Source organism: Urocampus carinirostris, chromosome 16 (assembly GCF_059441175.1).
Source record: "Urocampus carinirostris isolate Australia breed hairy pipefish chromosome 16, RoL_Ucar_1.0, whole genome shotgun sequence".
Classification (NCBI taxonomy): domain Eukaryota; kingdom Metazoa; phylum Chordata; class Actinopteri; order Syngnathiformes; family Syngnathidae; genus Urocampus; species Urocampus carinirostris.
In genome coordinates this window covers 9,881,198-9,906,720 of record NC_142364.1, presented here as the reverse complement: position 1 = coordinate 9,906,720, position 25,523 = coordinate 9,881,198, and the positions used below count along the sequence as shown (strand labels likewise).

Sequence of the window (25,523 nt, the reverse complement as noted above, 5' to 3'; positions counted from 1 at the left end):
CAGCTTAGATGGGTTTCATTTCTTATGATGTTTTATATGTTTTTTCCCAATGTTCCAGGGATCAGAAGGTGGCGGACCTCCAGATGTTTGCTGAATCATCTCCGTGCAGGAATAAAGCCAGCACACATGAGTCACCGGGTGTAATGGATTACATCATGGTGTCTGGGTCCTGGTAGTGGATTTTGGGAAAAACTGTTGGGAAAAACTGTTTATTGTCTTTACTGAGGACCGGGGCGGACTTGGTGCTATGAAGTGACCTCAGGCTGATAATTGGCTCCACCATGGAACTTCAGACTCTTATCGGAGTTTGTGAAGTGACGTAGTTTTTCCTTGAAGTTGTGAGCGGAATCTCGGGGACGGAACCGGACATGTTCCGGCGCGGGTTCCTGGCCTGGGTTTCGCGCGTGGGCGCCGCCCTGGTGGTGGTCTGCTGCTCCTTCTCACTCATCTACGTGCTAACCTGCAGTCCCCCGCATTCTGCCGAGCCGCCACCGAGCGGCGCTATGCCTCGCGCCGGTCCGCCCGGTTCAGGCGGTACGAGGTTCGAACCCGGGACCGGGCGAGACGCCCAAAGCGGGGTTCCGCCGGTGGTCCGCTCCTACCAGGCTCTTCTGCAAGAACGTGAGGAGCAACACCGCCTGCAGATCTCCACCTTGAAGAAACAAATCGCGGACCTCAAAGAGGCTTTACAGGAACGAAGCCAGCAGCTCAAAGGCGTCCAGGACAGCTTGAAACGGGGTTCGGCGGACCCCGGCGGTGAAGGTCCCGGGACCGAAAACCGGCAAGCGGACCTCCGGGATTTTCTGAAAAGCCAGCTTTCCAAAGCGGAGGTGACGGCAGGGGTGAGGCTCTCCAACGAGTACGCGGTGGTCCCCTTCGAGAGCTTCACCCTGCACAGGGTCTACCAGCTGGAGATGGGACTGACCCGGCACCCGGAGGAAAAACCGGTCAGGCGGGACAAGAGGGACGAGTTGGGGGAGGTCTTGGAGATGGCCTTGCACGGCCTGAACGCGCCCACCGACCAGCCGGACGGGAAAAGTGGGAAGGTCTACTCGCCGTCTGACTTTGTAGAAGGTGAGAACCTGTGAAATCCAGATAGTCCATGACTTCAAGGTCCGTAGACCTTTTTCAAGGTCAATGTGCCGGCTCCTCCCATGGGCGTGCCAGGGACGGGTATCGTTTTTCTCCTCATTTTTTAGCCAAGCCTTTAGCGAGCTTTTGGGTATTTCGGAAACACGTAGAAGCAAGATAGTGGACAAATACTGTACATCAGCTACCTCTTGGTGAGGCTCGGGTTGTGTTAAATAAATGCAATTTTTTCTACTTTTACTTTTACTTTTTAAGTATTTTTTAAAAAAATTACTAACATCGAGAGCAAGGGCTGGATGTGCGCATTTTTTCCATCTTGGGCCACTGTGGCTTGCCTAGAATAAACAACATTGTTTCGGCCGCGATCCGTTATCCCCACTTGACTATTCCGATGGCAAATTTTTGTCATACGTGACGGTTATTTTTTCCATTCTTTCCGCCTGATATGATCTGCACCTGTGTGGCTGTAATCCATTAACCCTCGTCAATAATTATCGTAGGCCCTTTGTTTTGTTTTTTGTTTTGGGTCGCTGACACATTCCATTGTGGCCTGCTTAAAATAAAGTACAGTATACTATTTCGGCTGTGATCCGTTATCCCCACTCAACTATTTTTAAGAACAGGGTTCTAGAACGACGGTTCTTTTTTTCTATTATTTCTGTTTGAAATGAACAGCACCTGTGCGGCAATGATTCATTATCCCCAATCCTGTATTTCTGCATAACGAGCCCAGCACAAGGTACTTGCATCGTGAGGCGTGCCATTTTGGCCCACCTAATATCAAATGCACAGTTGCAGCCGCGATCTATTATCCACAGTTGACTACTGATAGCAGGGGCCGTCAGAGATCATTTTTTCCAATTCGGGCTCTTAAAGTGTGCCATTGTGGCCTGCCTGGAATTAACTGCACTGTTTTGGCCTCGATCCCTTATGCCTGGTGGACTATTGCTGAGAGCATCGGCTGAGAGAGCTAATTTGTGGCTTTTCTCTATTCTTTCCACCTAAAATAAACAGTACCCGTGCCGCTGTGATCCATTATCCCTGTTTTGCTACTGCTGGGAGTGGTCGCCGTCCAAGAGCATTTTTTTCCCCAATTCAGGCTCTTCAAGTGTGCCATTGTGGCCTGCCGGGAATTACCTGCACTGTTTAGGCCACGATCCATTATCCGTGGTCGATTATTGCTGAGAGCGGGTGTGAGAGAGCATTTTGTGTTGTGGATCGTTCTTTTTTCATGTTCTTTCTGCCTAAAATGAACAGTACCTGTGTGGCTGTGATCCATTATCCCCGTTCGACTACTGCTGCGAGTGGTCGCTGTCCAAGAGCATTTTTTCCGATTCGGACTCTTAAAGTGTGCCATTGTTGCCTGCCTGGAGTTAACTGCACTGTTTTGGCTGCGATGCATTATCCCTGAGAGCATGGGGCTGAGAGAGCAAATTTGTGTTATGGATTCTGGCCTTTCTCTGTTCTTTCCACCTAAAATAAACAGTACCCGTACCGCTGTGGTCCATTATTCCCGTTCGACTACTGCTGCGAGTGGACGCCGTCCAAGAGCATTTTTTCCCCAATTCAGGCTCTTCAAGTGTGCCATTGTGGCCTGCCTGGAATTACCTGCACTGTTTAGGCCGCGATCCATTATCCCTGGTCGACTATTGCTGAGAGCGGGGGCTGAGAGAGCTAATTTTTGTCATGGATTGTGGCCTTTCTCTGTTCTTTCCACCTAAAATAAACAGTACCCGTACCGCTGTGATCCATTGTATGTGCTGAGAGAGATAACTTGTGGCTTTTCTCTGTTCTTTCTGTCTAAAATAAACAGTACCTGTGTGGCTGTGATCCATTATCCCTGTTCGACTACTGCTGCAAGTGGTCGCCGTCCAAGAGCATTTTTTCCGATTCGGGCTCTAGCATATCGGAGAGTTCACTGTAAATAACGAGAGTGCAAGGCTGCGATCCATTATCCCTGGTCGACTATTACTGAGAACAGGGCTGAGAGAGCAATTTTGTGTCACGGGTCGTGGATTTTTTTCCTGTTCTTTCTGCCTTAAATGAACAGTACCTGTGTGGCTGTGATCCATTATCCCCGTTTAACCATTTGCTTAGTGGGGTCTGGCTAAGCGCTTGGTAAAACTTAGGGGGGGGGGTTGTTGATTTTAGCAAAGGGGTCTAGTCTCCATGAACCAAGAAATTAAGGGATTACAGTATTCGGGTTTCAAATGGGTTTTTCTCTGCAGGTAAACATGGTCGTTATATAAGTCTTATGAAGTTAAACTAAAATACGTGGTGTGTATATCAAAGAATCTAAGATAAGAACTGCAAAACTCTCCAAAAACCATTACAGTTTCCTAAGGAGTTGTCCCGGTTTGACCGCAACTGCAGGAAACGGATCCAGCTGTTTCTCTGTCTCGGTTTTATCCATCCTTGGAATATCTCCAGATTTTTTTTTTTTTACGATGTCTGAAAATGAATCCCCTGGAGTCGGAGTTGGGATGGGAGAATTTTTTAAAAGAAATCTACAAGTTGGGAGGGTTAACTTGAAAAATGTAATCAGTTACAGGTACTAGTTACCTGTTGAAAAAGGTCATCAGTAACCATGGTATTCAAGTAATGTAACTTGATTACTTTCAATACCTTTGGTTTACCTCAGTATCCAATATAGATAAAACAAACTATTTCACAGATATGCTCCAAGCAGGGGACCCAAATGCGTGACGTTTCACACAATGCTTTATTAAGGGATCGGGGAAGTCAGGACGGGAGGAAAAATATAGCAATCTGGTGCTCGCTGGGCAGGAGGAGCGGGAAGCCCTCGTGAACGAAGCGCGGTGAGATCGGAACAAGTTGGTCAGCCGGGACGGGAGAACAGAGCATGGATCGGGGATCGATACGGGAAACAGGATCAGGATACGGGTAGCCGGGACAGGAGAACGGAGCTTGGATCGGGGGTCGGTACGGGAAAGAGAATAAGGATACGGGTAGCCGGGACAGGAGAACGGAGCTTGGATCAGGGATTGATACAGGGAACAGGTCGGGATACGGGTAGCCAGCACAGGAGAACAGAGCTTGGATCGGGGATCGATACAGGAAACAGGATCAGGATACGGGTAGCCGGGACAGGAGAACAGAGCTTGGATTGGGGATCGATACAGGAATCAGAATCAGGATATGGGTAGCCGGGACAGGAGAACGGAGCTTGGACCGGGGATCGATACAGGAAACAGAATACGGGTAGCTGGGACAGGAGAACGGAGCTTGGATTGGGGATCGATACAGGAATCAGAATCAGGATAAGGGTAGCCGGGACAGGAGAACGAAGCTTGGATCGGGGATCGATACAGGAAACAGAATACGGGTAGCCGGGACAGGAGAACAGAGCTTGGTTTGGGGATCGATACAGGAATCAGAATCAGGATATGGGTAGCCGGGACAGGAGAACGGAGCTTGGACCGGGGATCGATACAGGAAACAGAATACGGGTAGCTGGGACAGGAGAACGGAGCTTGGATTGGGGATCGATACAGGAATCAGAATCAGGATAAGGGTAGCCGGGACAGGAGAACGAAGCTTGGATCGGGGATCAATACAGGAAACAGAATACCGGTAGCCGGGATAGGAGAACGAAGCTTGGTTCGGGGACCGATACGGGAAACAGAATACGGGTAGCTGGGACAGGAGAACGGAGCTTGGATCGGGGATAGATACAGGAAACAAAATCAGGATACGGGTTGCTGGGACAGGAGAACGCAGCTTGGATCGGGGATCGATACAGGAAACAGAATCAGGATACGGGTAGCTGGGACAGGAGAACGAAGCTTGGATCCGGGATCGATGCAGGAAACAGAATCAGAATACGAGGAGCCGGTACAGGACAACGGAGCTTGGATCGGGAATCGATACAGGAAACAGAATCACGATATGTGTAGCCTGGACAGGAGAACGAAGCTTGGATCTGGGATTGATACAGAAAACAGAATCAGGATACAGGTAGCCGGGACAGGAGAACGCAGCTTGGATCGGGGATCCATACAGGAAACAGAATCACGATATGTGTAGCTGGGACAGGAGAACGGAGCTTGGATTGGGGATCGATACAGGAAACAGAATACGGGTAACCGGGACAGGAGAGCGGAGCTCGGATTGGGGATCGATACAGGAAACAGAATATGGATACGGGTAGCCGGGACAGGAGAACGGAGCTTGGATTGGGGATAGATACAGGAAACTGAATCAGGATGCAGGTTGTCGGGACAGGAGAATGGAGCCTAAATCGGGGATCGATACAGGAAACAGAATCAGAATACGGGTAGCCGGGACAGCAAACGGAGCTTGGATCGGGGTTTGATACAGGAAACAGGATACGGGTAGCCAGAATAGGAGAACGGAGCTTGGATCGTGGATCGATACAGGAAACAGAATCAGGATACGGGTAGCCGGGACAGGAGAACGAAGCTTGGATCGGGGATCGATACAGGAAATAGAATCAGGATACGGGTAGCTGAGACAGGAGAACGGAGCTTGGATCGGGGATCGATACAGGAAATTGAATCAGGATACGGGTAGCCAGGACGGGAGAACGGAGCTGTGAACGGGGATTGATACAGGAAACAGAATCAGGATACGAGTAGCCGGGAAAGGAGAACAGAGCTTGGATCGGTGATCAATACAGCAAACAGAATCAGGATACGGGTAGCCGGGACAGGAGAACGTAGCATGGTCTCCTATTAGTTGCCGTCTCGGCATCATGAACTACCGCAACGCCATATTTATTCTCGTGCGATGATGCTAACGGCAGAAGCAAAACCGTGATAACCATCGAACCAGAGCTTGCAGTAATCAAGAAATATAAAATAGGTGCACAAATGGTTACCCTCGCTAAATTAAATGAAATCCTTCAGGGAAGGTTTTTTTTAAATCCATTTTATTTGAATCCCTGCATCCACCCGCTACTCTACTGCACCAGTTTAAAACCCGTCACACTAGAGGCATATGAAATCCATTTTAATTTCTTTAGAAATTACTTTTTTATCATGGTATTGATTGAATTATATGCATGTATGCTAAAGGTAGTACTAACTAATGCCTATTTTGTCTTTTTAATGATTTTATCTGGGGTACCACGGGTTTGCATAAGTTTCGGTCCCCCGCTTTACGGCGATTTCAGTTGGAAATCCCCAACTCAGAACGGAATCATTTCGTGGTTTCTGTGGTATTTAGACAATTAGGTGGGACTTAAGGAAACAAGGGACTGAAACCTCAACAGAAGACAGTCTACATTCTTCGGTTGTAATCAGAGTACTTTTTGACAGGTTTCAGTCCAAAACCTGAAAGTCAGGTCACTGGAAGTTGAGAAATACCCCAAAACAATTAGCAAACTTTCAAGTTTTCTTATACTTGAGGCGTCTTTCATCAGCCTGACAACACATCAGCATGTAACTCTTTTGTCTCCTCTCGTTTAGATAATTGTAATCCCTTACTCTCAGGACTCCCCAAAAGAAAGCATGCGATTGTTTTTAAACATTTGAAGAATATAGCCACGTTTCTCTCTCAGGCAAACACAGAGGTGCCGACTCATGTTTTTATCTCCTATAATTTGAATTAGTGTAAATCCCTGCTCTCTGGACTCCCCGAGAGAATGTGATTGTTTTTTTTATCATTTGAAGAATAAAGTCACAGTCTACCCATTTCTCTCTCAGGTGTTCCTGATTCATGCTTTTATCTCCTCTAATTCTGGTTATTGTACAGTGCCTTGCAAAAGTATTGCCCCCCGAAGACATTTTGACATGTTGCTGTATTTCAGGCTTCACACTTAAAGTTAAAAAAACTAAGAATATTTTCTAAGAAATAACAACAAACAGGACAAAATCGTGAAAAGAAACCAAACGTATCCAACATTTAATATTATGCTAACAAATAAACGAAATCAAAAGCCTGTGTTGCAAATATATTCCTTTGAGTTCGTCACAGAGCAGGTGCACTCTGTTTGTCGTTGTTAGTCATTTAGGTCAACATTGGATCGTTCAGAAGTCATCAGGGAACTTCTGGAGTCAGTTAGCTGAGCTGAGAGACAGGGGTCCGATACTTTTGCAACACCTACTTGTTCGCTGTAAATATAAAATGTTGGAATCATTTAATTCCACTTTGTGTTTGTCACCGTTGCCCATTGCTCTCAATTGGCCCCGCCCCGTTTGGCGCCAGCTGCGGCTCGTTGCCTGATTGGCTTCCCTTCTATTTAAGCTCAGTACTCTTACTCATCCTTGGTCAGTCCGTCAACGAACCTCTGCACCTGCAAGACGTGTATGTTGACTCTGTCCGGTATCCTGCTTGTGTATCCTACCCGGTATCGATCCTGTCTGTCCCGTCCTGTCCGGTATCGATCCCGTCCGTCTAGTATCTGCTCGTGTGTCTGGTATCGATCCTGTCTGTGCCGTCCTGTCCGGTATCGATCCCGTCTGTCCGGTATCTGCTCTTGTATCTGGTATCGATCCTGGCTGTCCCGTCCTGTCCAGTATCAACCCTGTCAGTTTGGTATCTGCTCATGTATCTGGTATTGATCCTGTCTCTCCCTTCCTGTCCGGTATTGACCCAATCCGTCCAGTATCTGCTCGTGTATCTGGTATCGATCCTGTCTGTGCCGTCCTGTCCGGTATCGATCCCGTCTGTCCGGTATCTGCTCTTGTATCTGGTATCGATCCTGGCTGTCCCGTCCTGTCCAGTATCAACCCTGTCAGTTTGGTATCTGCTCATGTATCTGGTATTGATCCTGTCTCTCCCGTCCTGTCCGGTATTGACACAGTCTGTCCAGTATCTGCTCGTGTATCTGGTATCGATCCTGTCTGTGCCGTCCTGTCCGGTATCGATCCCGTCTTTCCGGTATCTGCTCTTGTATCTGGTATCGATCCTGGCTGTCCCGTCCTGTCCAGTATCAACCCTGTCAGTTTGGTATCTGCTCATGTATCTGGTATTGATCCTGTCTCTCCCGTCCTGTCCGGTATTGACACAGTCTGTCCAGTATCTGCTCGTGTATCTGGTATCGATCCTGTCTGTGCCGTCCTGTCCGGTATCGATCCCGTCTGTCCGGTATCTGCTCTTGTATCTGGTATCGATCCTGGCTGTCCCGTCCTGTCCAGTATCGACCCTGTCAGTTTGGTATCTGCTCATGTATCTGGTATTGATCCTGTCTGTCCCGTCCTGTCTGGTATTGACCCAGTCTGTCCAGTATCTGCTCGTGTATCTGGTATCGATCCTGTCTGTGCCGTCCTGTCCAGTATCGACCCTGTCAGTTTGGTATCTGCTCATGTATCTGGTATTGATCCTGTCTATCCCGTCCTGTCCGATATTGACCCCGTCCGTCCGGTATCTGCTCGTGTATCCGGTATCGATCTTGTTGGCCTCTGGCTTCCTGTTTTTCCACACAGGACTTCTGTCTTACTTCTGCCCAGCGATCGCCGAATAACCAGCGTTTGTGTTCACGCGCATGACTGCCCCATTCCCGTAAAATAAAGCTTGTGTGAAAACGTTACGCATCTGGGTCCTCCTCCTGTTCTGGTTCTGACAGTGTCTCACGTGTTGTTTCTTAGAAAATAATTTGAGTTCTTAGATTTAGGTTTGAAGCCTGAAATCTCAGAAAAAAAATTCTCAGGGGGGCAATACTTTCGCTAGACCAGGGGTGTCAAACTCGTTTTAGCCGGGGGCCACAAATGCTATAAAAAAATCTCACGGGGGAAGGACTAGTGAGTTTAAGAGAAAGAGAGGGAGGGAAAGAGAGAGCGAAAAACAGATAGGGAGACAAAGTAACAGTGAGAGAAAAAGAGAGAGCAGAATAGAGATATGAATGGAGAAGAAGGGGGAAATGAATAGAGAGAGAAAAAGAAAGTGAAAAAAGAAAAGGATAAAAAGAATAAGAGAAGTGAAACGACAGAAAGAAAAAGAGTCAGCAGAAGAAAAAGAGACAAAGTGAGGTGAGGGAAAGAGAGAGAGAGGTCGAAAAAGGGAAAGAAAAAGGGTGAGGAAGAAAGAGAAAAATAGAAAGAAAGAGAATTAAAGTGTAAAGTAGAGAGAGAAAATAGAAAGAGAGCAAGACAGAGAAAAAGAAAGAATTAGAGAGTGAGAGAGAAATAGAGAAAAGAGAAAAAGAGAGAGAAAGAGAGGGAGGGAAAGAGAGAGCGATAAACAGATAAGGAGAAGAAGGGAGATAACAGTGAGAGAAAAAGAGAGAGCAGAATAGAGATATGAATGGAGAAGAAGGGGGAAATGAATAGAGAGAGAAAAAGAAAGTGAAAAAAGAGAAAGATAAAAAGAATAAGAGAAGTGAAACGACAGAAAGAGAAAGAAAAAAGAGACAAAGTGAGGAGAGAGAGAGAGACAGGTCAAAAAAAAGGGAAAGAAAGAGAAAAATAGAAAGAAAGAGAATGAAAGTGTAAATAAGAGAGAGAAAATAGAAAGAGAGCAAGACAGAGAGAAAGAAAGAGTTAGAGAGTGAGAGAGAAAAAGAGAAAAAGAGAGTGAAAAAGAGAGTGAACAGGAGAAAGAAAAAGAGGGAGGAATAAATAAAAAAGAAGTGAGTCAGAGAGAAATGGAGAAATACCACCACGATTGTTTTGCAAGTGTTAACTGGCTTTGGTGACATCCGGTGGAAATATTTCAAACCACAGCTCATTTTCCTCTTGCGCTTCTCTCACTGTTTGACACCTGCACAGTGGGGTTTTTCTTTCGTTTAATTTCATTCGATGATAATCGGGAGAAGAAAAGTCTCACAGATTCGCCTTTTTTTCCCTTCACCGGCAAACAGGCATCACCAGAACGGAAAAGGATAAAGGGACAGTGTACGAGCTGACCTTCCGAGGGGAATCCAATTGGGAATTCCAGCGCCTGGTCTTCTTCCGGCCTTTCGGACCCCTGATGAAGGTGAAGAACCAACGGGTGGACACGGAAGAGGTGCTCATCAATGTGGTGGTGCCGCTCTCCCGACGCACTGAAAAATTCAAGCAGTTCATGCAAAATTTCAAGTGAGTGCCATAAATCTTAAGATCTATGGCCACCAGGTTTGTATTGAAACGCGGTTTTACCTGATAAATACATTGGTTCTTTAAGATAGCTGAAGGATTCTAGGCATAGATTTTCCTTTTAAACCCACCACCAGAATTCTCCCTCCTGTAAAGAACGAGATTTATGGCCACCCCAAGTTTTTTTTACAGATTAATTTGATAAAAATATCTATTTGGTCAGGCAGCACGGTGGCGCAGTGGTTAGCACAAGTGCGGCACAGTTCATGTCATGGGAACATCCTGGGTGGGTTCGAATCCAGCTCCAGACTTCCTGTGCGGAGTTTGTATGTTCTCCCCGTGCTTGCGTGGGTTTCATCCGGGCACTCCGAAGACATGTATTTCAGGCGGCCGGTCCAAAATTGTCCCTAGGTGTGAATGAGTGAGCGAGTTGTCTGTCCCCGTGTGCCCTGCGATTGGCTGGCAACCAGTTCAGGGTGTCCCCTGCCCACTGCCCGATGATTGCTGGGATGGGCTCCAGCACCCCCGCGACCCTACTGAGGATAAGCGGTGCAGCTGATGAGATGAGATGAGATCTATTTGGTCTTAGAAAATATTTTAAAAAAAATGTGAAAATGTCAGGAACCGGAACAGGATCAGGACCCAAACGCATGACGTTCTCACACAAGCATTTTATTTGACGGGAAGCAGTCTGACGTGAAATGATAGGAAGCCAGAGGCCGACCAGATCGATACCAATTGCCTGAGTTGATATCAGATGGGGTCGATACCGGACAGGACGGGACAGAAGATTTTTTTCCATTTTTTTTTTTCGAAAACGTTTGGGAAAGGTGAATTCTGGTATTTCTTTAAAAATCCAAAATCCATCACAATCTCTAAAATAACTAAAGGAATGTCAAGAACCAGAACAGGATCAGGACCCAAACGCGTGACGTTCTCACGCAAGCCGTGTATTTTACGGGAAATGGGGGGTCATGCACGTTAGGCAGAGGTCTGGCGTGAAATGATAGGAAGCCAGAGGCCGACCAGATCGATACCAATTGCCCGAGTTGATATCGGACAGATGGGGTCGATACCGGACAGGACGGGACAGACAGGATAGATAATGAATCGGGATATCGAAAATAAACAGGAGAAACTAGACGGGAACGAAAACTGGAGAAAATAACAAACAGGACAAAAATAGACGGAGACAAAACTGGAAACCGAAATTAAACAGGACGAAATAAACGGGAACAATACCAAATACCAACAGGAAACAGGACCGAGTCGAAACCCATGTCTTGCGGGGCTGAAGATAGTTGACAGACTGACAAAGGAAATATGAGAGCACTGAGCTTAAAAAGACAGTAAGCCAAACTGTCAATGAGCCGCAGCTGGCGCCACACGGGCGGGGCCAATTGGGCGCCATGGCAACCGTGACAGCTTCATTGAAGCAAACTTACTTTTATTCATGTTATGTGTGAGATTTATGACCACCAGGGTTGTATCTTAACACAATTTCTCTACTATGTCCAATGATTACTAAACAAAAGTTCTTAAAAAAAAGAGGTAAAGCAGTACATCTTCAGTAGTTTGCATCAAAGCGTAAGATTTATGGCCACTAGGTATATCTTATACAGTTTTTACACGGAAAGTCCAATGAAATCTTTTTTTTTTTTGTGAATGTAAAAAAAAAAAATCAAATAAATAACACTAAATTTGATTTGTTTCTGTTCCGTGGTCTTTCAGTATTAAAGCCTTTTTGTTTTATTTTTTCGTGTTAAATTTGAGATTTAAGGCCACCCAGGTTTCTTTACCTAATACATTTGATACAAATATCTATTTGGTCTTAGAAAATATAAAAAAAAAGTGAAAATAAACATCATGAAGCAAACCTACTTTTGTTCATGATAAGTGTGAGATTTATGACCACCTGGGTTGTATTTTAACACAATTTTCTTACTATATCCAATGATTGCTAAACAAAAGTTATTTAAAAACAGGTAAAGCAGTACACTTTCAGTAGTTTGCATTAAAGCGTGAGATTTATGGCCACCAGGTATATCTTATACAGATTTTACACTGTAAGTCCAATTAAATATTTTTGGGTCTTTGTAAATGTAAAAAAATTATCTAATGAATAACAAAAATTTTGCTTTGTTTCTGTTCGGTGGTCTATCAGTATTAAAACCTTTTTGTTTTGTTTTCTCGTGTCAAATGTGAGATTTAGGGCCACCCAGGTTTCTTTACCTAATAAATTTGATATAAATATCTATTTGGTCTTAGAAAATAGAAAGAAAATGTGAAAATAAACGTCATTAAAGAAAACCTACTTTTATTCATGTTGAGTGTGAGATTTATGACCACCAGGTTTGTATCTTAACACAATTATTCTGCTTTATCCAATGATTACTAAACAAAAGTTATTTTAAAAAAAAGGTAGAGGTAAAGCAGTACATTTTCAGTAGTTTGCATTAAGCGTGAGATTTATGGCCACCAGGTATCTTATACAGATTTTACACGGTAAGTCCAATGAAAATCTTTTGGGTCTTTGTAAATTTTTGTAAAAAATAGCACTTAATTTTCTTTGTTTCTGTTCGGTGGTCTATCAGTTTCAAAGCCTTTCTGTTTTTTTTTTTTTTTCGTGTTAAATGTGAGATTTATGGTCACCTGGGTTGTATTTAACACGATATTCCCGACTAAATCTAATCCATACAAAATATTGTCTCCATCAAAAACTGTAAATAGTTTTAAAGTCCCCAATCATTTTTGGCTTTGAAAATGTCAATAACAACTCAAGTCTAAGATTTATGGTCACCAAGGTTGAATCTTATTACAATTCAGCCCCACTTAATACAATAAATACCAAACTTTTTGTGGGTCTTGTGTCAAACCCTTTTATAAAAACACACTCCCATCATTTCCTCTCATTTCAAATGTGAGATTTATGGCCACCAGGTTTGAATATTGTCATAATTTGACCTATTTCATATCATGAATACAAAATATCTTGTAGGTCTTTGTCCAAAAGTTATCAATAAACATTCGAATCCCAGTGCTTTAAGTTCCTCTCCGATGAAGTTTGTGATTTATGGCCACCAGCGCTGTTGCTTAGCAATCCTTTTTATCGCCTGGTTAATCCTGCTCAGCGGTACTGTTCCAGCCTGTTCAAATGTCCCTGAGGGGGCCACAAAACTTGATGCGTGACATTTTACTTACTTGCGAGGCGCTGAGCCAGAAATTTATGGACACGGGGGTCATTCATCTTAGCTAATAAGATTAGCCACGAGTTTAAAAAAAATTCGGGGGATTTTTTTTTTCTGCACTCGTGTTCTTATCAGAAAATCAATTTGTCTCTCGGTCACATCTCTAGCATCAAAACAGGATGATATTTGACCCGGTTGGAACAAAGGCATCATTTATGACCATTTTTAGAGCCTTAACAGTTGAATTAGCATGCTATGAGAGCCTTAATAGTTGAATTAGCATGCTAACAGTTGACATTTTTTAGTGTTTTCTATTTAAAATTTTCTAAGGACGAAATCAGTGGTGTTATTTTAGGATTAGGGTTTACAGAATGATGTATAGACTCGAGTGTTACAAAAGTCTTAGATACGGTTTTAGGCTAGTTAAGGTTTTAAGTTGAGGTTTATAAGAGGGGGTTGAGTTCCAAGGAATGGCTAGGGTTTTAAGCGTTTGGTAAAAAAATACATTGTACATTTAGGTTTATTACAAGGGGTTGGGAGTTTTAATAAGGGTTAGGGTTTAAAGAGTTAAGGTTTAAATTGAGGTTTAAAAGGGGCTCGGTGTTTAAGCAAGGGTAAGGGTTTAAGGGGTTTGGTAGTTAAGATTTTGAATTGAGGTTTATAATAGCAGTTGCGGTTGTAAGCAAAGGTTAGGGTTTCAAGAGTTCGATAGTTGAGGTTTTAAATCGATGTTTAAATCAAGGCAAGGTTTTAAACAAGGGCTACAGTTTCAAAAGCTTAGTTGTTAAGGTTTTAAATTGAGGTTTATAACAGGAGTCAGGGTTTTGAGAGTAGGAATAAAGGTTTTTAATGACGGTTTAAATTCAGGGATTTTTAGGCAAGGGCTAGGGTTTCAAGAGTTTGGTAGTTAGTTGTGAATTGAGGTTTATACCAAGGGTCGGGGTTTTAGGTACGGATTACTGTTTAAAAAGGTAAGGAGTTAATGTTTTAAATTTTAAACCGGGCGTTGGGTTTTGAGCAAGCTTAGGGTTTGAAGAGTTTGGTAGTTAACGCTTTAAATTGAGGTAAATAATAGGAGATGGGGGTTTTAAGCAAGGGTTAGGGTTTGAAGAATTTGGTAGCTAACTCTTTAAATTGAGGTAAATAATAGGAGGTGGGGTTTTAAGCAAGGGTTAGGGTATCAAAAGTTTGGTAGTTAGGGTTTTAAATTGAGGATTTCAATCAGGGCTAGGGGTTTTAAGACTTTAGCAATAAAGGTTTTTAACCAAAGTTTAAATCAGGGCATGGGGTTTTAAGCAAGGGTTAGGGTTTCAGGAGTTTGGAAGTTAGTTATAAAATCAGGTTTATAACAAAGGTCTGGGTTTTAGGTACGGATTAAGGTTTTAAAGGGTAAGGAGTTAAGGTTTTACACATATGTTTAAAACTGAGCATGGGGTTTTAAGCAAGAATAGGGTTTGAAGAGTTTGGTAGTTAACGCTTTAAACTGAGGTAAATAATAGGAGGTGGGGGGTTTTCAGCAAGGGTTAGGGTTTCAAGAGTTTGGTAGTTAGGGTTTTGAATTTGAGGTTTAGATCAGGGCTTGGGGTTTTAACAAATTCAAGGTCAACAGCACAGAGTACCTGGTTTCAAGAGTTTGGTTGGCGAAGTTATTAATTGAGGTTAAAAACAAGGGTCAGGGTTTTAAGTAAGGATTAAGGTTTCAAGAGCTGAAAAGTCTGATCATTTTCTTCATGATCCCATTAAGGTTGCTAACGAGTTTGTGTATTTGTGTGTTTTTGTGTGCAGGGAAGTGTGTGTGCGCCAAGATGGCCACGTTCACCTCACCGTGGTCTATTTCGGCACAGAGCAGATAAACGAAGTGCGGCAAATTTTGGAAAACACGTCCAGGTGAGTTGGGGAGTGTTAGTTTTTATTACAGAATATTCTGGGCACAGATGAGCTACAGAACAATGGCTGTGGAAATTCAAGAGATCGCGGGACATAACTCCTATAGTAGAAGAATGGTTTGAAAAATGAATTAACACAAAAATAATGGAGCGGTCCCTCTCTCTTTCTCTCTCTCTTTCTCTCTCTCTATCTTTCTCTCTCTCTCTAACTGTTTCTTTTTCTCTCTATATTTCTCTTTTATCTCTCTCTCTCTCTCTTCATGTATCACTTTGTTTCTCTCTTTCTCTCATTCTCTCTCTCTCTCTATTGTTCTCTTTTTCTCTCCATTTTTTTCCTTTTCTTCTTTTTTTGATCTTTCTTTCTATCTTTCTTTGTCCCTGTGTGTTTCTTTATATCTGTCTCTCTCTTTCTCTATGTGTCACTTTCCCTCTCTATATTGTTCTGTTTTTCTTTTTTTCTTCTTTTCTTCTTCTATCTTTCTTTCTATCTTTTTACCCTTCTCGTGCTTTCTCTCTTTTTTGCTTCTCACTCTGTCTATCTCTCTCTACTTTTGTCACTCTTTTTCTTTCTTCCTTACTCTTTCTATCTTTATTGTTTCTCTTTCTTTCGGTCTTTGTCTCTCTTCTTCTGTCTCCCTTTCTCTCACGCCTTCTCTTCTTTCTCTCTTTTTCTTGCTTTGTCTTTGTATCTCTTTCACACACTCTCTCTCTCTCCCTCTCTCTCTCTCTCTTTCTCTATCTATCTTTCTCTCTCTCTTTCTCTCTCTCTCTCTAACTGTTTTTTTCTCTCTAAATTTCTCTTTTCTCTCTCTCTCTCTCTCTCTCCATGTACCACTTTGTTTCTCTCTTTCTCTCATTCTCTCTCTCTCTCTCTCTCTCTCTAACTGTTTTTTTCTCTCTAAATTTCTCTTTTATCTCTCTCTCTCTCTCTCTCCATGTATCACTTTGTTTCTCTCTTTCTCTCATTCTCTCTCTCTCTCTCTATTGTTCTCTTTTTCTCTCCATTTTTTTCCTTTTCTTCCTCTTTTTTTGATCTTTCTTTCTGTCTTTCTTTGTCCCTGTGTGTTTCTTTACATCTGTCTCTCTCTTTCTCTATGTGTCACTTACCCTCTCTATATTGTTCTGTTTTTCTTTTTTTCTTCTTTTCTTCTTCTATCTTTCTTTCTATCTTTTTACCCTTATCGTGCTTTCTCTCTTTTTTGCTTCTCACTCTGTCTATCTCTCTCTACTTTTGTCACTCTTTTTCTTTCTTCCTTACTCTTTCTATCTTTATTGTTTCTCTTTCTTTCGGTCTTTGTGTCTCTTCTGTCTCCCTTTCTCTCACGCCTTCTCTTCTTTCTCTCTTTTTCTTGCTTTGTCTTTGTATCGCTTACACACACACACACACTCTCTCTCTCCCCTCTCTCTCTCTCTTTCTCACTTCATCTTCTCTCCGTCTATCTTTCTCTCCCTCTTTCTCTCTTCCCCCGCTCACTTTCTCTACACATTCTTTCATTTCTCTCCTTTTTCTTTTTCTCTTTTCCCTTTTTTGTCTCTTTCTCCTTGTTTCTCTCTCTTTCTCTTTATTTCTCGTTTTTGTTCTCTCATTTTTATCCCCTTTCACTCTCTTGCTTTTTCTCTCTCTCTCTCCCTCTTTCACTATATTTCATTCCCACTTTTTTCTTACTCGATCTTTTCTCTTTATTTTTGTTTTTTTTGTTTCTCTCATTCACTTTCTTTCTCTCTCTCTCTGACCAACTATAACCAAAGAACATCTTTTGATATTATATAGCCTCAAATGGAAACGTGTGTTTTTGTTGTTTCTCCCTGCCGGGGGACAAAAAAGGGTCTAGCGATATTCCAGAAACGAGCGTAGGACGAGATTTATGACCCGAGTCTGTAAAAGACAGAAACGGAGAGTATAGCAAGATGCAGATGTGAGTCAAAAGTCAACCCTCGTTGATAATTTCACATCAAAAATATTGGGAAAAAGAGATAAAGAGAAAGCAAGTGGAAAGAAAAAGTGTTAACTGAGAAAGAAAGAAAAAGAAAAAAGAGAGAAGAAGAAAAAACAAGAAAGAGAGGTAAAGGGGGAGAGACAGAGAAATGGAAAAAGAGAGAGAGCAAAAGAGAGAGAAAGAGAGAGAAGAGAAAAAAGAATGCCAGAAGAATAGAAAAAGAGGCACATAGAGAAAGAAAGAGAGAGAGAGAAATAGAGAGAGAGAGGGGGGGAGGGAATGGAAAAGGGGCAAAGAAAATATTGGGAAAAACAGAGAGATACAGAGAACTGAAGTGGGAAGAAAAAGAGTAAACTGAGAAAGAAAGAGGATGAGAAAGATAGGAAAAGGGAGAGAGACAGAGAAATAGAAAAAGAGAGAGAGCAAAATAGAGATAAAGAAACAAAAGAATGCGAGAAGAGAAGAAAAAGATGCAAATAGAGAAAAAAAGAGAGGGAATTGAAAAGGGACAGAACGAGGCAAAGAAAATATTGGGAAAAATAGAGAGATACAGAGAAAGGAAGTGGGAAGAAAAAGAGTAAAAAAGAGTGAAACATAGAAAACACAGAAAGAAAAAGAAAGAGGAAGAATGAGAAAGAAGAAGAAATAAACAAAAAAGAGAGGAAAAGGGAGAGAGACAGAGAAATAGAAAAAGAGAGAGAGCAAAACAGAGATAAAGAGAGAGAGAAAAGAGAAAAAGAATGCAAGAAGAAAAGAAAAGGGGCAAATAGAGAAAGAAAGAGGAAAAAAGAAGAAGAAAAAACGAGAAAAAGAGGTAAAGGGGGAGAGAGACAGAGAAATAGAAAGAGAGAGAGCAAAAGAGAGATAAAGAGAGAGAAGAGAAAAATGCGAGAAAAGAAGAAAAGGCAAATAGAGAAAGAAAGAGAGAGCGAAAAATAGAGAAAGGAAGAGAGAGAATGGAAAAGGGACAGAAAGAGGCAAAGAAAATATTGGGAAAAGTAGAGAGATACAGAGAAAGGAAGTGGGAAGAAAAAGAGTAAAAAAGAGTGAAACATAGAAAACACAGAAAGAAAAAGAAAGAGGAAGAATGAGAAAGAAGAAGAAAAAAACAAAAAAGAGAGGAAAAGGGAGAGAGACAGAGAAATAGAAAAAGAGAGAGAGAAAAACAGAGATAAAGAGAGAGAGAAAAGAGAAAAAGAATGCAAGAAGAAAAGAAAAGGGGCAAATAGAGAAAGAAAGAGGAAAAAAGAAGAAGAAAAAACGAGAAAAAGAGGTAAAGGGAGAGAGACAGAGAAATAGAAAGAGAGAGAGCAAAAGAGAGATAAAGAGAGAGAAGAGAAAAATGCGAGAAAAGAAGAAAAGGCAAATAGAGAAAGAAAGAGAGAGCGAAAAATAGAGAAAGGGAGAGAGGGAATGGAAAAGGGACAGAAAGAGGCAAAGAAAGGGAGAAAAGAGAGAGAGAAGGGAGAAAGAGAGAGAAAAAAGGAGAAAAAATAGTTTGCACAAATCTGTGGTCTGTGCAGTCCTTGTGACAAATAAACATGACTTTGATTCGACTGTAGTTTGCGCGATCTGATCATTCGAGATCATCAGATTTTTGTTTTGTTTTTTCCCAAAAATCGGAATTGGAGATTTGTTTAGGGAGGGATAATGGATTTTTCTGCAGGTGGCAGGCTTCCTGTTATTCCAAATATGCACCCGTGACGATGAGTACTTACATGCCACGACATGCGTGCTCACGTGCACGCGTACATGCGCACGTGCACATATATGTGCATACAAACATGCGTACATACGTACATGCACACTGTACATGTCGACGACATCTTTCTTTTTTCTTTCTTTTTTGCTGTCTTTCTATTTCTCTCTTTCTCTGACATTCCTTTTCTCCCTCTTTATTTCTCTTTCTCTCTATCTTTCCTTTTCTATCTCTCTTTCTTTCTGTTTCCCTCTCTTTATTTCTGTCTTTCTACTTTTCTCTGAATCCTTTTCTCTTTTCTCTATTTCTCTCTCTCTCACACTCTCTTTCTCTTACTCTCCCCCTCTCTTTCATCTTATTTCATTTTCTATTTCTCCATCACTCCCTTTCTCTCTCTCTCTTTCCCTCTACCTCTATTTATGTATCTCTGTTTTCTCTCTTTTTGTCTTGCTTTCTTTTCTACTTTGTGTCTTTTTTTCGGGCTTTCTTGCTTTCCTGCTTTCTTGCTTCTTGCTTTCTTTTAATTTTTTTTTAATCTTTTTCCATTTCTCTCTTTTTCTATTTCTCTTTTTTCCTTTTCTCTCTCTTTCTCTGACATTCCTTTTCTCTCTCTCTTTCCATTTACTGTATTTATTTCTCTCTCTCTATCATTCCTTTTCTCCCTCTTTATTTCTCTCTCTCTCTCTCTTTCTTTCTGTTTCTCTCTCTTTAGTTCTCTCTTTTTCAGTGTCTCTGTCTTTTCTCTTTTCCGCTATCTCTCTCTCTCTCTGTCTCTATCTCTGTCTCTCTCTCTCTCTGTCTCTGTGTCTGTCTCTGTCTCTGTCTCTGTCTGTCTCTGTGTCTGTCTCTGTCTCTGTCAGTCTCCATCTGTCTCTGTCTCTGTCTGTCTCTGTCTGTCTCTGTCTGTCTCTGTCCGTCTCTGTCCGTCTCTGTCCGTCTCTGTCTGTCTCTGTCTGTCTCTGTCCGTCTCTGTCCGTCTCTGTCTGTCTCTGTCTGTCTTTGTCAGTCTCTCTGTCTCTGTCTGTCTCTGTCTGTCTCTGTCTTTCTCTGTCTCTCTGTGTCTGTATCTGTCTCTCTCTGTCTCTCTCTGTCTCTCTCTGTCTCTCTCTGTCTCTGTCTCTGTCTGTCTGTCTGTCTATCATATTTCCTTTTCTCTTTCTCCTTCCCTCACTTTCTCTGTTTTCTGTCTTCCTTTCTCTTTTTGTCTTTCTTCCTTTTGTTACTGTATGTCTTTCTTTCTGGCTTTCTCTCTCTTTTTTTCTGGCTTTATCTTTTTCTTTCTCTTTCTTTTTTTGCTTACTTGCTTTCTTTCTTTCTCTTCCTTTCTTTCTTACTTGTTTTTTTTCTTTCTTTCTTTTTTCTTTCATTCTTTCTTTAGTCCTTTCTTTCTTTCTTTTTCCTCGCTTACTTACTAGCTTTTTGCTATTCTTTCGGTCTTTATTTCTTTATGTCTTGCTTTTTTGCTTTCTTTTCTTTTTCGTCTTTACTTCTTTCTTTCTTACTTTCTTTTCTTTCTTTCTTCATTTCTGTTTCCTTCCTTCCTTATCTACTATCCCGGCCCTCCCTAGAGAATACTTTTTCTAACACGTGGCCAAAACGAGTCAGACTCCCCTGTCCCAGAGTGTGTTTACGCGGCTTGAATAAAGAGGCTGGGGGCCGGTGTGGGGCCCTCCTCTCTCTCATCCTCTCATGTAAATTCTGGTGTGAGTTCAGAATGAGTCACTCAGCGCCACAAAGATTTGGCCCCGGGGACGCATCACAGCTGCCGCAGCTGTTGATGCATTCTTCGGCCATTTCTTGGCTTCCTTTCAGATAAAAGAAGAAAAAACTGCGTACCCGCTAAACTCGTAACCTGTAATTCAGGTAAAAAACAGGAAGTCGAATCGACAAGAATTGGAACTTTTTTCCAATGATTTCTTAATCATGGAAAAGGAAATGAGACGGTGTTTTTAGGTTAGAATACAAAGCAAATTCAGGTTTAATGAATGGTTTTTGGATACATTTTTAATCTTTGTTACTTTCCTTCTTTCTTTCTTTTTCTTTTTTTTTGTTCATTCTGTCTTTCTGTCTCTCTCTCTTGTTTGTTTCTTACTTTCTGTCTTTCTGTCTCTTCCTTTCATTCTTTCTCCTTCTTTTACTCTTTCTCTGTCTTTCATTCTTTCTGACTTTCTTTTTTTCTTTCTTGCTTTCTTTCTATCTTTCTTTCCTTATCACTCCATTTTTTCATTCTTTCTCATTCTTTCTTTCTTTCTTTCTTTCTTTCTTTCTTTCTTTCTTTCTTTCTTTCTTTCTTTCTTCCTTTCTTCCTTTCTTTCTTTCTTTCTTTCTTTATAGATTGAAAGAAAGAAGATAGATAGAAAGAAAGAAAGAAAGAAACATGTAAAAAAAGAAAGAAATAATGGATGGATGGATGAATGAATGAATGAATGAATGAATGAAAGAACAAAAGAAAGAAAGCAGATAAACGAAAGAAAGAAAGAAAGAAAGAAAGAAAAAGAAAGAAAGAACAAAAGAAAGAGAGCAGATAAAAGAAAGAAAGAACAAAAGAGAGAGAGAGCAAGGAAAAGAAAGAAAGAGAGCAAGAGAAAGAAAGAGAGAGAAAGAAAGAAAGAAAGAAAGATAGATAAAGAAAGAAAGAAAGAATGAATGAATGAATGAACAAAAGAAAGAGAGCAGATAATAGAAAGGAATGAAAAAAGCAAGGAAAAGAAAGAACGAACAAAAGAAAGAGAGCAGTTAAAAGAAAGAAAAAAACGAAAGAAAGAGAGCAAGTAAAAGAAAGAAAGAACAAGAGGAAGAAAAAGAAAGAAAGAGAGCAAAATAGAAAGTCAGAAAGAAAGTCAGAAAGAAAGAAAGAAAGAAAGAAAGAAAGAAAGAAAGGAAGACAGGAAGGAAGGAAGGCAGGAAGGAAGGACAGAAGGAAGGAAGGAAGGAAGGAAGGAAGGAAAGAAGGAAGGAAGGAAGAAAACAGAAAGAAAGAAAGAAAGAAAGAAAGAAAGAAAAAAAGGAAGTGAAAAAGTAAACAAAAGAAAGAAAGAAAGAAAGAAAGAAAGAAAGAAAGAATAAATGAATGAATGAATGAATGAATGAACAAAAGAAAGAGAGCAGATAATAGAAAGGAATGAAAAAAGCAAGGAAAAGAAAGAAAGAACAAAAGAAAGAGAGCAGTTAAAAGAAAGAAAAAAATGAAAGAAAGAGAGCAAGTAAAAGAAAGAAAGAACGAGAGGAAGAAAAAGAAAGAACAAGAGCAAAAAAGAAAGTCAGAAAGAAAGTCAGAAAGAAAGAAAGAAAGAAAGGAGACAGGAAGGAAGGAAGGCAGGAAGGAAGGACAGAAGGAAGGAAGGAAGGAAGGAAGGAAGGAAGGAAGGAAGGAAGGAAGGAAGGAAGGAAAGAAGAAAACAGAAATTAAGAAAGAAAGAAAGAAAGAAAAAAAGGAAGTGAAAAAGTAAACAAAAGAAAGAAAGAAAGAAAGAAAGAAAGACTTATTTTGGGTGCAAACGTGGTCCGAAAATGAGCTCTCTCTCTCTCTCTCTGGTCGGCAGGGAGGCCAAGTTCCAGAACTACACTCTCCTGCAGCTGGAGGAGGAATTTTCTCGGGGTCGCGGTTTGGACCTGGGGGCCCGGGCCTGGAAGGGCCCCGACGTCCTCCTCTTCTTCTGCGACGTGGACATCCGCTTCACGCAACATTTCCTGGCCTCTTGCAGACTCAACGCCGAAAGGGGTAAAGGAAATCACGATGTGATCCTTTCTTTCTTTCTTTCTTTCTTTCTCTTGATCTCTTTTTTTCGTTCATTCTGTCTCTTTCTTTCATTCTTTCTCTTTTTTATTCTTTGTCCTTCTTTCATTCTTTCTTTCCTTCTTTTTTCTATCTTTTTTTCTTTCTTGCTTTCTTTTTTATTTCCTTATTACTCCCTTCTTTCATTCTTTCTCCTTCTTTTTGTCTTTCTTTCTATCTTTCTTTCTTTCTCTTTCTTTTATTTGTTCTCCTTCTTTTATTCTTTCTCATTCTTTCATTCTTTCCTTTCTTCTTTCTTTCTTTCTTTCTTACCTTCTTTCTTTCTTTCTGTCTCTTCCTTTCATTCTTTCTCCTTCTTTTACTCTTTCTCATTCTTTCATTCGTTTCTTTCTGTATTTATTTCTTTATTTCTCCTTCTTTCTTTCTCCTTCTTTCTTTCTTTCTTTCTTTCCTTCTTTCTTTCTTTCTTTTTTTATTTATTTCTTACTTTCCTTCTTACTTTCTTTTTCTTTCTTTCGTTCATTCTGTCTTTCTGTCTCTCTCTCTTGTTTGTTTCTTTCTTTCTGTCTCTTTCGTCTGTGTGTTTCTATCTTTCTTTCATGTTTCTTTCTTTCTTCTTTCTTTTGCTATTTCTATCTTTCTTTCTTTTTTTCTTTATTTAAAAGTAGTAATAATTGCTTGCTAACTTGCTTGATGTATGTGTTTCTTAGTTGGTGGCTTTCTTTCTTTTTTTTATTTATTTCCCCATTTCTCCCTTATTTTTTTCTTTCTCCTCCTTTCTTGATTGGTTGCTTTCTTTCTTCCCCTCTTGCGCTCTTTCTTTATTGCTTGCTTACTTGCTTGATGTATGTGTTTCTTTCTTTCTTTCTTTCTTTCTTTCTTTCTGTCTCTTTCTTCCATTCTTTCTCCTTTCATTCTTTCTCTTTCCTTATTTCATCCTTCTTTCATTCTTTCTCCTTCTTTCTTTCTTTCTTTCTTTCTTTTTTGCTGTCTTTCTTTATTGCTTGCTTACTTACTTGATGTATGTGTTTCTTTCTTTCTTTCTTTCTTTCTTTCTTTCTTTTTTCATTCTTTCTCCTTCTTTCTTTCTTTCTTTCTTTCTTTTTTGCTGTCTTTCTTTATTGCTTGCTTACTTACTTGATGTATGTGTTTCTTTCTTTCTTTCTTTCTTTCTTTCTTTTTTCTTTCTTTCTTTCTTTCTTTCTTTCTTTTTGTCTCTTTCTTCCATTGTTTCTCCTTTCATTCTTTCTTTCTTTATTTCTTCCTTCTTTCATTCTTTCTCCTTCTTTCATTCTTTATTTTTTTTTTGCTGTCTTTCTTTATTGATTTCTTTATTGCTTGCTTACTTGCTTGATGTATGTGTTTCTTTCTTTCTTTCTTTCTGTCTCTTTCTTCCATTCCTTCTCCTTTCATTCTTTCTCTTTCCTTATTTCTTCCTTCTTTCATTCTTTCTCCTTCTTTCTTTCTTTCTTTCTTTCTTTTTTGCTGTCTTTCTTTATTGCTTGCTTACTTACTTGATATATGTGTTTCTTTCTTTCTTTCTTTCTTTCTTTCTTTTTTCTTTCTTTCTTTCTTTCTTTCTTTCTTTCTTTCTTTCTTTCTTTCTCTTTCTTCCATTGTTTCTCCTTTCATTCTTTCTCTTTCTTTATTTCTTCCTTCTTTCATTCTTTCTCCTTCTTTCATTCTTTATTTTTTTTTGCTGTCTTTCTTTATTGATTTCTTTATTGCTTGCTTACTTGCTTGATGTATGTGTTTCTTTCTTTCTTTCTTTCTTTCTTTCTTTTTGTCTCTTTCTTCCATTGTTTCTCCTTTCATTCTTTCTCCTTCTTTCATTCTTTATTTTTTTTTTGCTGTCTTTATTGATTTCTTTATTGCTTGCTTACTTGCTTGATGTATGTGTTTCTTTATTTTTATTTATTTCTTTCCTTCTTTTGTTCTTTCTTTCTTTCTTCCTTTTGAATTGCATCTGTTGAATTTAAAAATGTATCATTTCAGTCATTTCATTTATATTATACTAACAAATCGGGCATACGATACAAATTTTTCCGTTCGATAATAAAAAGTCAATATAACGTAAACAAACTTGAAAGTAAATCCTACTTTTTCCCTTTAAATGGCAACCTTTGTATTTGTAAACTTAATTCCACCGTATTACAATGTCCTTGAAGTCGCCCGATACAATTTCTAACTACTTTCCTTTTCTGTTCTGTTTTTCGAAAGGTAACGACCTTGCATATGACTACTTTCCTTTTCTCTTGTGCTTCTCCTTCCAGGTAAAAAAGTCTTTTACCCAATTTTGTTCAGCCAGTACAACCCAAAACTGATCTATGGAAGTCCGGAGCGCATCCCGCCAGTGGAGCAACAGCTGGTAAAAAAAAACCTCGTAAAAAAACTACCAAAATAAAAGAATAGCCACGGGGGATTAGCTTGCGTCATGCTAATCTATATTACAGAAATGAGGCCTTGAAATTCTTTTCAGCTTACTTCTCGTCTTCCCAGGTGATCAAGAAAGACACCGGCTTCTGGAGAGATTTCGGATTCGGAATGACTTGCCAGTACAGATCGGATTTTATCGACATAGGTAATGAAAAATCAAAGGAACTGAAGATATTGAGTCCATGCTAATGCTAGGCTAACTGAAGGAGCAACAAAATGGAGTCTCTCAAGTGAATTTGTCACCATGTATTGACGATTCATTTCTTTTTTGTTTATTTTGTTGAGTATCATGCTCTCTGGCATGACTTTTTGAGTCCATGCTAATGCTAGGCTAACTGAAGGAGCAACAAAATGGAGTCACCAAATGAATTCATCACCGTGCATTGATAATTAATTTCTTTTTGTTTATTTCGTTGAGTATCATGCCTTCTGGCATGACTTTTTGAGTCCGTGCTAATGCTAAGCTAACTGAAGGAGCAACACAATGGAATCACTCAAATGAATTGGTCACTGTGTATTGATAATTCATTTCTTTTTTGTTTGTTTTGTTGAGTAT

General features: G+C 40.6%; 1 protein-coding gene across 1 annotated transcript in view; it reads left to right on the top strand.

Moving 5' to 3' along the window:
* Positions 1-368: 368 nt before the first annotated feature.
* Positions 369-25,523, top strand: part of LOC148350238 (chondroitin sulfate N-acetylgalactosaminyltransferase 1-like) — a 29,575-nt gene continuing 4,420 nt past the window's right edge. Inside the window, exons 1-6 of the mRNA XM_088319997.1 lie at positions 369-1,074; positions 9,872-10,088; positions 15,059-15,160; positions 22,338-22,516; positions 24,805-24,899; positions 25,031-25,112. Of these exons, the coding sequence (XP_088176123.1) occupies positions 369-1,074; positions 9,872-10,088; positions 15,059-15,160; positions 22,338-22,516; positions 24,805-24,899; positions 25,031-25,112 (1,381 nt within the window). The remainder of the gene's footprint in view (positions 1,075-9,871; positions 10,089-15,058; positions 15,161-22,337; positions 22,517-24,804; positions 24,900-25,030; positions 25,113-25,523) is intronic.